Raw genomic sequence first — 12,992 nt, forward strand, 5'->3', positions numbered from 1 at the left:
CACAGTATTTCACTAATTACCTTTAGTCTGCTGTACATGCCTATTGACACCATTTCTGTTGCAAACTCCCAAGTGGCAACATGTAAACATCCTCTTAATTCGGCGTCTGTCCAATAAATGAGAATATGTCTTGAGCAAGGCTTGAGAAAGTTTTGATAGAGACCATCTTGTTTTTAAGGTGGCGATTAAAATATCAATATTTCATAGTCTGTGAACAAGATAAACTTCATGAAGACTTCGTGCTCAAGCACGAGCTTGTTTGACGTACTTTTACACTTCACTCTCTCTTGATGAGTTAGGTAACTGGTTGCTGTCACCCGGCCTCTGTGAAAGGCCCGGGGGGGACCTGACGGGCGCTACGGGTGTCGCGATGCTGTTGCTGTCCGGAGGGGCGCCAGGCTAGCGGGCTGCTAGGCCGTTGATGTCGGGTCGTGGGTACTCTGCCAGCGCGTGCCCCGCCAGGTACACGGCTTGAAATCTAACCTGAACGGTTTTCTCTTGGCTGTGAAGGCCGCTCGGCCGTGTGGAGGACGGAAGACTACGGAAATGATTGTACACAAGTTTGTGAGAATTACGTTTAATTTAAGAGCTTCACTGGGGGTCCGCGAGGGTACACAGTACGCTCTACACGTTCACTCCGCGGTTCAGTCCCGCTACAAAAACTCCCACCAACACTTGGCAGCGTCTAGCAGTTACACAATTACAGTTACAAAACGATAAAAAAAAAAAACACTACGCGACACTGAAATTATTACTGCGGCAGTCTCGCAGGACATGGGTCGATGCTTGCTGGAGACGGCCAGCGCCGAAAGTTAACGGGTGCAGGGGGTATTCGATGAGCGGGATCCTAAGTTCGAAGAAACACTTACGTGAGTGCAGCCGGCAGGCATATGGACGGCGTCCTTACTCTCGCTGGAGTCGGCCAGTACCGTAAGTTCTGTGATACGAAACGCAACGCGGTATCACAATGAAGACGGTCGGGATGGCCCGGTTCCGCAAAATATGCGCCGAGTCGACGTGGGCAGCGGTGAATTAATAAAAGGGTTTAAATTTGAAGATGTAGTGCAGAATAAAAATAATCAATGAAACTAACTTGGATGCTGCCCACGGACACACGTCTGTTCCCGGCGCGGAGTGGTTGGAGACTGCCGAAAGATGGCCGCTTCGCAAGGAAGGCAACTTTCACCTCCTTTGTGAGTCGGCGCCAAAAACTTATAATAACTTAATTTGTTATATGATGAGTAAAATACATACTCCAGGTGCTTGATTAAAACTTTGCACCTAGTAAATAGTTGCCTTAGGCTTAACAGTTGTTTGAATTTATTTACTAATTAAAAAAGTGGCACCAAGTTGGCGACTGTAAATTTAACTATAAATATTCTCAACGTGCACTGTTTGGGTTTGAATTCCCTTAGTTTGGCTAGACCACTATTACAGGCCAATTAATCAAGTCCAGTAGCCACTGTGGCTAGTAACGAGGTTTTCTTTCTGTTCCGTGCGTGCATGGCACGCCTCTACGATGCACTTGCTCACTGCTTGTGATTAATTAACTTTGTCTTAATGCCTGGTTTGGGAATTGTTTTCCGTATTCGAGCCCCCGGGGTTTCGTGTCCTGATGTTTAATTCAGTTAATTGAGGTCACGCCCAGGGGCGCTCGCTTGACTCAAACCGGCTGGGCAAGGGGTGCGCTCCGGAAACGGGTTACGGTACTGGTGGTGCGGAGAACGGGCTTAACGGCAATGGTCGGTACGACGTCATGGTGGATCTTTTAGTTTCAAAAAGAAAAATACCTCTATGTTTATTTAACTTTTGATTACTTTTACATAGAATAATTAACTTGATAAATTGCTTGACAAATATATTAAAATTATTAAATTATATTAACATGAATTTAAAATTACATTAAATAGAGAATAGGCCGACCCTAATTAGAAAATTAACATTAATCATTGAACACAATTAAAATAGAATCATAAACAATAAACAGGTTCAGTTTTTACAATCCCAGTGCGCTTAGAGCGATTAAGGCTCAGTCAAATAGGAGGCGGACTGTCCGCGCGGACCTGGCCGCCTTTCCGCCACGAACATAGAGAAACCTTAGATTGCATCATCCTGGTTAAACAGAAGGCGGTCTGCCGCAGCGGACCAGTCTAGTCCGCAGCGGACAGAGGAGCAGTTGTAATTTTCTACAAAGTTCGCGCGGACAGCAATGGCTGACGAGACGGAAAAATTAATAGATCTTGTGCGGGAGTGTGTTTTTTTGTATGATGTTCGTCATCCTGACTACAAAGATGTAGTGAAGAAAGCAGAAGCATGGAAGGATATCGCGGAGAAACTACATGAAAGTAGTAAGATAATTTGTTTTTATATGTATTCACTATATACATATTGTATTGTTTGTATATTATTTTATTTTTATTCATATTTATATTTTATTTATTCATTAATGAGATATCTTCTATGTATACATATTTATTTATACTTTCCAAATTCACACAAAACATTACAAAGACCTTAATCGTACAATGCAACAGTAATATAAATATGTAATAATATTTTACAAGTTTTGTACAATTTTTACATCATGATTCACGAACTTAAATAGTTGAAGTAATTAACGAAATGGTTTCGTACAGCATGGGCAGCATCACTAGATCGTTCTTTCAATGGAGTAGTGGCTGAGAAAGCATTGGTGGGTTGATTTGTTATATCGTCTGTTAATTCTAGCTCATCAGTTGTGACATTTTCTGTGTTAGCTCTAATAAAATTGTGAAGGCAAAAAGCAGCTTTTACAACGTGTACAGCTGTATCAACATTACATTCGATAGGTCTAAAAAATATACGCCACTTTTGAGTTAAAATGCCAAAGGCATTTTGAACGATACGTCGTGCTCTGCAATGTCGTTTATTGTACCTTCTGTTTTCTATATTATCAACGACCGCCTTTCTTGGGAAAGGACGCATCAAATAAGTTTGTAACTTGAACCCTTCATCACCTACAAACACATGAGGGACGGGGGTTTCTGTCCCGGGTAATGGTTTTGGAGGAAGAATTGTTTTGTTATCAACAAAATCGCGATAGAAAGAGGAGTTCTCAATAATGGCACTATCACTGTGCCGACCATAACTACCTATGTCAACGACAATAAAATTGTAGGAAGGATCTACTATGGACAAGAGAACAATCGAAAAAAAGTTTTTATAACAATAATAACTTGATACACTCTTGTTAGGGCATTTGATTTCCACGTGTTTCCCATCTATACTCCCGATGCAGTTGGGAAAGTTCCATCGTTCTCTAAAGCCAACTTCAGATTTCCTCCAAACTTCCTCTGTTGGAGTAGCCAAGTACAACGGTTGTAGAACGTTCCATATCTCGACGCACACTTCTTTAACTATGCTGGAAACATAAATGCGTCCAACACGGAAGGAAAAGGCAATAGTGTGATGGGAATCACCTGTAGCCAAATACCTGAAACAATAAAAACGAAGCATGAACAGTTTCATAAATAGAATAATATATTAGAATTAATTATTGTAACATTTATTATACATTAAAATTAATGTGAGTTTTAGTTATTACTTATGTTTCAAACTTGTTTTTGATTTTATCGTTCTGCTTAAATGATGTTTGTATACTGTTTTGTACAGGTGAAGCTGTTAAACTCAAATGGAAGAATTTGAGGGATTCATATGTGAAGTATCTCAAGTTCTTGAAGGGAGCTACAGGTTCGGCAAAGAAGTTTAAAAATTGGCCCTGGGCGGCAAACTTGGAATTCCTTCAAGATACAGTTTCTCCACGGGTAACCGCGTCAAATATACCACAGACGGGTGAAACAGACGATCCGATAGAAGAGGCTAGCAACGAGGGTAGCTGTGCGACAGATTATTCCCAAATTCCACCGCCCCAGAAAAAAAAAAATCCAAACCAAAGGACGTTAGCACAGATGTTAATGCGATTTTAAAGTATCTAGATACCGGTAACAAAAAGGACAACAAACCTAGGAACAACCTCGACCGTATTGACCACTTGTTCTTAAGTTATGCGGAGACATTTAAAAGGTTTTCACCTAGAACACAAGCAGTTATAAAAATGGAGATGGCTCAAATGTTTGGCCAGGCTGAACTTCGCGAACTGGAAAATTCACACCCATCCTCCCCTTTAAATTCAAGTAGTTCATCGTGGCAACCGAACTGTACTGCTACCTCCTCCGGGGTGGTGGATTACACCGATCTGAACTATACCAACAAGCCACCGTTTGTTGGAATCCATGCAACCTCTGGCGATTCGGCACAGTGGCGGATCCAGAAGGTCACCTCGGAGGGAGCACTCTAGGATTTCTGAGTAGCTAGAGAATATATGTAAAAAAAATACTAAAAATGTTTAATCTACAGACACTACACATAACATCCAATCAACAGATTTTATAATTATACAAGAAATTCATTATATTAATATGTTTTATTAGTTTCAGTTTCAATGACAAGTTATTTTCATTATGTAAAAAAAGTTAATTTTACAGAATAGTACATTTACACATTTTAAAGCACATTAAACAATCTAATATGTACATAATACATCACTTTCAGTCACTGAGTCACTACTAGTAACATAAATATAAATACAAAAAACAATTTTATTGAATACTGATTAGGAATCTGTTTGGTAACCATTCTAGGCAAAATGCATGCCTATTACAAAATAAAATCCAAAGCGATCCTTCGTTTACCCACTTTAGAGAAACGTTCTAGAACTCTATCAACGTCAACATTTATATCACGATGAACAAATAACATACACAAGCCATTCAACCTTTCCTCTGTCATTCGCGTTCGTAGCCATGATTTAACAAGTTGTAGGCTGCTGAAAGATCTCTCTGCACTTGCAACACTAACAGGCAAAGTGAGAAGTATTTCCAAGAAGCGTCGAATAGTTGGAAATAAATCAATGTCACAAGAGTCAATCACATCAAGCACAGTTTCTGGAAATGGGTGGCATTGTTTGCTCTCTCTCTCTTCCACTTTTCCTTCCAAATACACATTTCACCATCTATAACAGTAGCAACAGTTCTGCCATCTCGGACACCTTCTTGAAGAAGAGGGCTGTAAAAATCAACAAGAGCTCCTATTCTTGACTCGAAGTCACGGTCACCATCCTTCAATATGAAAATAGGCAAAAAAAGGCGCAAATCATAACATTGTAATGATTTCTGTGAGAATCGTTGCTCCAGGTCAGTTATAACATTGTCCAACAGTGGAATGTAAATGGATTTCCTGTAGAATTCCTCGGTGCTGTTGGTGTCGTAGTTTGCTCTGTGCATTTGTCTTGCAGCAAGGCGTGGCATTGTGAGGTCAACTCCTAGCTGAGTAGCTGTACATGTGGCATCTTTGTGCACTACTGAAAAACATTTCTCACTATCATGTCTCAGTGTACGCAGTGTAGCCAGTGTATCCTGTACAGCAGCAGAGGCTCCTCTCAAATCAAGCGAAGGTGACTGTAAGTGACGACTAAGTGGCAGAGTACGCTTAAGTACATCAATCAAGCTAATTAATGAAAAAATGAATTCTGTGCTGGATACAGAGTTGGCATAGAGCACAGCTTTTTTTGCAGACTCAGATTCGGACCACTCGCTGATTTCTGCCAAGGCTCCTACAATTTTTGGCAAGGCATTAAAAAAAAGGATAACAGCATCATGCCTTTCAACCCAGCGAGTTTCACACAAGCGTATAAGTTGGGAGCCTACATGAGCTTTCAAGACAGCATTTTTCTTAGCAGACTGACTGAAGAAAGCAATAACTTCTTTCGTAACAGCTGTAGCATTCCTTACACTCTGAATCTTTGATGATTTTGAGATAGAATTATTTAATGCATGATTGTAGCACGATACATGCTTGGCATTCGTAGCAACCCGGAGAAGTTCTGACACAGCACCACATTTCTCGGAAGTCATAACTGCACATCCGTCTGTACCAACACCAACACAGTAGTTGAGATCAAGACCAAGGTCCTTTGTGTAGTCAATAACTATCCGGGCTAAAGCATTTCCTGTTAACCTTACTTCTTTTCGTACTACATCTGGACCTTGATTATCTACATGTGGATTTTGCAATGATTTAAATGCATCTACAAAGAATAGGAAATCTTCCCTTACAGTGCTGTTGTATACATATCTAACTATAAGCGTTATTTGCTCGGCATGTGCTCTGTCTGTTGTTTTGTCAAAAATGATTGACCAGTACTTAGCATTCTTGATTCTTTCAATAATCACATAAGAAATTTCTTCTGCACAGTACTTGATTATGACATTTTGGGTAGTCTTACTGATGTAAGTAGCACGAGAAGAAGCATTCTCTAAATGTTCCCTTAGTTTTGTATCCCCAGCCTGAATTCGAAAGTTAAGCAATGTCCTAAAATTACCTTCGTTGGTGACAGACCTTGATTCGAAATCTAAACACAGTTCCCCATCGTCCCTGTGACCTCTAAAAGATATATTTTGACGCCCCATAAATATTACCGTCTCTATTATTGGGCGTAGCCTGGCACGATTTTCTTCAACTAAAAGTAGTCGCTGAGAACTAATTTGATTTAGAATTTCTTTTTCAGGAGCTTTGTATGTCCTGAGGAAATCCTTGCCTGATGCAACACAAGCTCGGTGGTAGTTACTTCTTTCGTGCGTTTCTAAGTAGCCATCTTTTGCTGTGAGGTCTTTGAAAGTTGTAAGAGCCTCCGTTACAAGTCTGTTAACTTTTACACCTTTGTTGTGTCCTACTTTTTCTTGTGCAAAAAGAGCACAGTATTTACAAAATAAACCTTTACTGACATCAGAGTATACCAGCCAATGGTATTTATCAATGTGCGATTTAGAAAGATACCGTCTAACAGTTTTCCCCTCACCTTTTGAGTGTACTGAGTACGGGTAGCAATAGTCATCTGTAGGATGCCATGGCTTTTCAAGGAGCAGACACTTAGTGAAATCATCTACTTTTTTCCCAGCATGGAGTCCTATATCAGCTATATCATTCAGGTTCTTTGGTGCTGACTCTGTAAGAACATCCTTTGGATATGCTTCGAAGGTTGTGGACTCACTGTGTGCACTGCTGTCTGTCGTGAACACCTTAGATGTAGAAGGCTCACAGATGACTGTTTCACTCGTAACTGGTCCTAAAACAATAAATTAATATTTATATAGATTATTATGTACAAATTTGTTGATCTTTTCTTTAGAAATGAGTGTAATTAGGCCACATTGGAATGTTAATTTAAATTCTTACAGCATCCCAGCATTATTAATTATTAATTTAATATATGCCCATTTTGTCAAACTGTCAAAGGAAAATAATTACTATAAGAAGTAAGTAATGGTGGTGTAACAATTACAGTTCACTGGCTTCATCAATGCAGAGTTTTATAATATTAATTTTACACTCTCGTATGAGAACCATGAGTGACAAGATAGAATTAAACAAACTTGTATTTTCGTTATTACCGTGTTTAGTGACAGCATGAAGGCATTCATCATGATGATGCTGAGAGTTGTCCTCTTGTGACTGATGTCGTCTACTCTTTTTTTGAATCAGTTGAAAGTACGAGTCGATCTTATTTATGTTCGTCCGCTTGTTTTTTGGTAAATCCTGTAAAAAAATAATTTCGTGTCACATAATACAGTAATACATAATGCACATTATGGGTAAAGTATAAAAATGGCTACAGGTCAATCCATGCACTAGCACTATCATCAACATATAACTTAATTTTCATTTACTTTACATGTACTGACTAGTAATACTTAGCTCTGAACGTTTTTATTAAATAACAAACTAATTAAGCATAAACAAAAAAATACATATAAATTCTAATTACGTACCATAATCTCTCCATAAAGAATTTCAATAACCACAGAATAAATACATCATAAATTGTCTAAACGAAGCACAGGCATAGAACACTCTCACAAGGCTGCAAGTCCGTCTGCTTCAACAATGTCGTACCGTCGCGGTGTGTTGTCGAGACGTGTAAGCAGGTAGCCTGGTGCGTGGTGGAAGGGATAAACTTCCGCTCCAGTGACATAGGTGGTGTACCCCTTCTTCCCCTTAACACATTGCGTCACTTATGCCATTTTTGAGCGAACCTCACCCACCTGTAGATGTGAAGCATGTGACAACTGACGAGTTGACAGCCGCAGGTGATTAGCCAGGGGAGGTAGTCGGGCGCTACTCGATTTATTTTCTTTCTTCTCTCACGCTGCAAGGCTTACGGTTGCTATGCGTCACGCGCCAGGAATGTTAGAATATGGAGGGAGTGGAAAGGAGAGGCTGTAAAATAAATATTTTTACAACCCTGCTAGATTTTTTCGTCTAAGAAATTTCAAAAATGTAGTAGATATGTGATTAAAGTATAACTAGTCATTGTTTTTGTAAATTGTATATTTTGCCATAACTTATAAAGTTTTAATAACGATAAATAGACATCGTGTAGGGCTTAAACATATTCATTTACTGTACCCTACCACGTGGTTTCGGGTGGAGGAGTATGTTGACACTTTCTCATGCTGAAGGTTGCACAAGAGGAGGGAAGGATAGACTTTTAAAAGGTTGTGTAGAATGGAAAGAGGGGAGGAAGAGGACAACCATACGACGTCTCGCTGCCGCCCGCCAGCCTGATGGGTGCCGGCGCCAGACGGGGTTTCCAGTGCGCTCTTACGACGCAGACTACCGCCGCCGCTTTTTTTAACGGAATGTATTTTTGGTTTCTGTTATAGGAACATAATTCTACAGCAAAGACTTTACTTGCAGTGCAGTTTGCAGAAACATTCATTTTTATCGGCAATATCAATATAGCAGACTACTGGATTTTCGGGGGGGGGGGGGGCACGTGCCCCTGGTGCCCCCCCCCCCCTGGATCCGCCACTGATTCGGCAAAAGAATGGTACGAAACATTCCAAGGACACCTGTAAAATTATGTAAATGCATGTAAAGGTATATTCAAAATCTGCTGTCTACGGATATTGTATTGTGTTATGTAAAAAAATATAGTGTAAAGTTATTGTACAAATAATTAAACTAAAGAGAAAAATTATTTTTAAATAAGTAATTGTATTACTTACCTTAAACAGATAGCTAGTCTTTCCTTCGTCCCAATGGGTTTCCTCCAGTTAGTGGCCACTTTTGATATTTTATGTTCAAGGAGAGTATGCAATTTGTCAAAATGTTCTTGAGACATTCGAAAATATGTGAAAAATCGTTCTTCGAATGAACTCAACTCACAGCATAATCGGTGAAACTCGCCGAACACCTCTCTTTTTTCATTTATTTCATGCACCCATTTTCTTTTTCTTTTTGCTTTACTCAAAGCGAACATAAGAAGTAACTCTTCTTCGTCAGATGAACTGCTGGACATCTTGAAATGACAACAAGAAAACACGAATTCCAGACAGAGAATTGAATATCACACATTGCACACTCCTGACAGCAACTGTTTACACACTGGTTCGCCTCGACTTGTCCGCATTCTGTCTGGCTTACCTAGTCCGCGGCGGACTGCGGTCGTTCCGCCCGCGCTGACAGTCCGCCTCCTGTTTGACCGAACCTTTAAAGTACCGAAAGAAAAATTAATGGTGTTCCGATCTTTTCAACGTCGAGATTTAATGTTTATACAGAAGAAATAAAAAAAAACTGGAATACTGGAGGATTGATGATCGCTGGCCGATGTTGAGCTGCTAACGAGACATCAGGGTACCTTGGTCATCCTGATTGCTGGAGGAAGGACTCAAGGGTGGCGTTGTTATGTCCGCATCCGGCCCTTCGACCCTGTCTGAGAACAGATCCGAAACAAACATGTTCAGAACTGGTTCACATACAGTTAGAAAAATAGGCAGAAAATGCCTACTAACAAAGGTGATAGTGGACAGGGAATAAGGTTTGTCAAAAACTCATCATACAGAGAGATGGCTTCTACCATCAGCCAGGGTGCGAAAATCGCTAACACGAGGTTGTCGCGGAAGTTTCCGTGATTTAAAAGATAGAAAATATTATGAAGAATTATTAACGAAGAATGACTGCTCATACGAGGTAGGCAGACTGACTAATTACTAATTACTAAAGTTGTAGGGATCACATCGCTGGCCTAGCTAATTACATCTTTAAACAACGACCGGAGTGATGTCTTGATGTGCGACTCCCCGACGATGCGGTGTGGTCAGTCTGCTGTCGCGGCACGAAGTAAGGTTGGGGCGGCAGCGACTCGTATTTAAAAGACGATGTCAATCAAAAGAAAGGGGGGAGGCTTCGGCTTCCGGACCGAAAAATTTCCGAGGGAGTGATCAAAAATACTAACTTCGATATCTCGAAGTTGGTGGTACTGGCCGATGTCAGCGTGACCTACTGAGGGGTGTCCGAAACAAGGAGAGATCGACTCACACGAGGCGACTGATAAAGCATTGGGCTTATGGAGGGGACTAGTGCAACGCTCTGGTGGCTTGGAAATGAACTACAGGGCACTGTTTGTTGCGTGAGGTGCCAGGGGGCAGGTGTTTAGCGGGTGTTCAAACATCCAGGGGAAATAACTCGCAACTCTGCCACGAGAGTGCATATGTGATACATTTGGAGACAGGTGTCGTGTCCTTGATACAGGCTCGGGGTTGACGTCCGGCTGTTCAACTGGGCCTGGTTCCCTGGAAAGGCTGTAAGGGAGGAAGCGAAATGTGCTGCTGCCAGTCGAAAATTCTCTCGGCATCGGCCGGCGACGTGTCGAGGGCTCAAACAAAATGACCCGTGCTCGTAACTGAAATCGCTCGCATAAGGCTGGCTCTCAGAACCTAGCTGCTCTAATAGATTGCAGGACATAACACTTATTGACACGTCTCGTAGGAGAATTACAGATGATGGACGTGTACCAAGGTGAGGATAAGACGATAGCACTTGCTGGGTCATTAGATGGTTGGCAAAATTATATTTATGCTGGGAAATATTGGGGAGACAGGTCTGATTAAATGTGAGTGTACAGGAGGTGGAAAAAGTTTAAGTTCTTGAAGCAAAAAAAAAAATGACTAGCAACAGAATTTTTCAAAAATTCAAATTTAGAATTGTGCCAAAAATACTAATTGGCGGCACAGTACTTATGGCTTGATGAAGAACTTACTTAAGACAGCCGAAAAGACACAGCATACACGAACCTCGCCGACTAGATTGGTTCTTTAAAAATTATACTAATTTTCACACAGAGCACTGAAACCTCAGAATTTGAGACTATTTATAGTAGCAAGGAAGATTTTTTTATTGTTTTAATACTATCGAATCACACCTGGAAAAACAGGTGTTTTTCGACAACAATGATGTACATCTTCTAATACATATAAAATTGTATAACTTCAGTTAAATTAAATAAGAACTTGATTTAATAATATCATATGTTCAAAATCTATGCATATAAAACAAAGTCGGGTTAGTTACACCATTTATAACTCAAGAACGGCTTGACCGATTTTAATGATCTCTGATTTGATGGATTTGTATCCATCTCGAATATCAGAATAACTACAAAAATATTGGGAAAAAATCACAGCGGAAAAATTTAATTTTTAAATAAATTAGGTTTTGAACTCCACCATATTCCGCAATTGACAGGTCATTTTTACACAGGTTGACCATAGACATTCAAAGTTACAGAATACAGATGTAAAAACTGTGAATGTTATTTCTCTATGTCCACCAAACAATATTCGCAAAGCTATTCTAACGAATAAAGTAAATAGAGTAAGAAAAACTAAAGCTTTAAACCATATGTCGTCGCCATAATTGGGACAATTGTTTTTACCCATTTTTTTATTTATTCTTTACTGTTATCATTTAAATTAATTGAAACTGAACAATAATACCACTATGGCAAGCTTAAGTTGTACAAAGAGTTGAGGCCGTACCCGAACATGCCCAAAGAGTTCACCTTCGGCCTCGGGAATTTGTTTTTATTTTATCAATACGTGCGGAAATTTTGATTAGTGTATACATGTTTCAGGATAATATAATTTCTCATTGTATCTATAGCATGTTTCAATTGTTTTCATAGAATTTTCGAAATCAGCTTTATATTGACGCCAGCTGCCGGTGCTCCCTCTGGGTCGTACAGGCCGTTACGTCCCAACAACACTTATCGAATTGCGAGTGTAACGAACACGCCCGCGGGTGATGTCCGCCGTGTGAGTTTAAGTGCGCCGCGATGAACAGCAAGTCGATTACAGCGCCCGGCCGGGTGTGGCAATGCGCTAGTGTGTAATTAAATAAGTAATTCCTCTTTTCAAAACCAAAATGATAACAATTAAAAGCAATGGCGTATGTCCAAAAACTTACATCAAGTAAACAATTAAAAGATACTGAAATAATATGAGAATTATGTGCAATTGTAAAAAAAAAAGGGGGTTCGACCTCGTGGCTGCAGGCATGAGTGCGTCGTCTGTTCAGGCCACCCAGGATGCCTTGAAATAAAAGGAAACTGACTGAAAAGACACTGCACTTTATTAAGGTTGATACACTTGCTGGTCCAATCCTGGCCGAGTCTGTTGTCAGACCGACTCTACACGTCTACATGGCTACAAGACCACTTGGCTAAAAAACTTCAATTCTACGAGTCTACAAGACTCCTCCAACTGCCTACGAGTCTACAAAGCTCCAACTACTCCAGCAGCATTATGTTATAAGATTACAAGGCTACTTGGTTACATAGCTACATGTCTACGAGGCTCTAAGGCATCATGACTACGTGACTACGATTCATGTGGTTACGAGACTATGCGATCGCAAGTCTACATGGTTACGTGATCGCGAGGCTACAAGACTACGAAGCTTTCAGAAAACAAGGTTACGTGATTACGAGGCTACAGGACTACAAAGCTTCCCGAACACAAGGTTACGTGATGTCAAGGCTACTTTGTTACGTAGCTACAAGTCTACGAGGCTTCAAGGCATCATGATTACGAAGCTTCCAGAACACAAGGTTACGA

The 12,992-nt window shown here is 40.4% G+C and overlaps 1 protein-coding gene across 1 annotated transcript; it reads right to left on the bottom strand.

Moving 5' to 3' along the window:
- Positions 1–2,461: 2,461 nt before the first annotated feature.
- Positions 2,462–9,413, bottom strand: LOC134541584 (uncharacterized). Its single transcript, XM_063385112.1, has 2 exons — positions 9,105–9,413; positions 2,462–3,472 (listed from the first exon to the last, which is right to left on the bottom strand). Exons 1-2 carry the CDS (start codon positions 9,395–9,397, stop codon positions 2,590–2,592), a joined length of 1,176 nt encoding a protein of 391 aa, XP_063241182.1. The 5' UTR covers positions 9,398–9,413; the 3' UTR covers positions 2,462–2,589.
- Positions 9,414–12,992: the final 3,579 nt, after the last annotated feature.

Source organism: Bacillus rossius (assembly GCF_032445375.1).
Source record: "Bacillus rossius redtenbacheri isolate Brsri chromosome 4 unlocalized genomic scaffold, Brsri_v3 Brsri_v3_scf4_1, whole genome shotgun sequence".
NCBI classification, from domain to species: Eukaryota; Metazoa; Arthropoda; class Insecta; order Phasmatodea; family Bacillidae; genus Bacillus; species Bacillus rossius.

Bases quoted from the DNA above. Each gene is read 5' to 3' on its own strand.
- LOC134541584 (XM_063385112.1), bottom strand. From the start codon at position 9,397: ATGTCCAGCAGTTCATCTGACGAAGAAGAGTTACTTCTTATGTTCGCT. The intron at 3,473-9,104 runs GTAAGTAATACA...TTATTGTTTCAG, and splicing joins AGACTAGCTATCTGTTTAAG to GTATTTGGCTACAGGTGATT.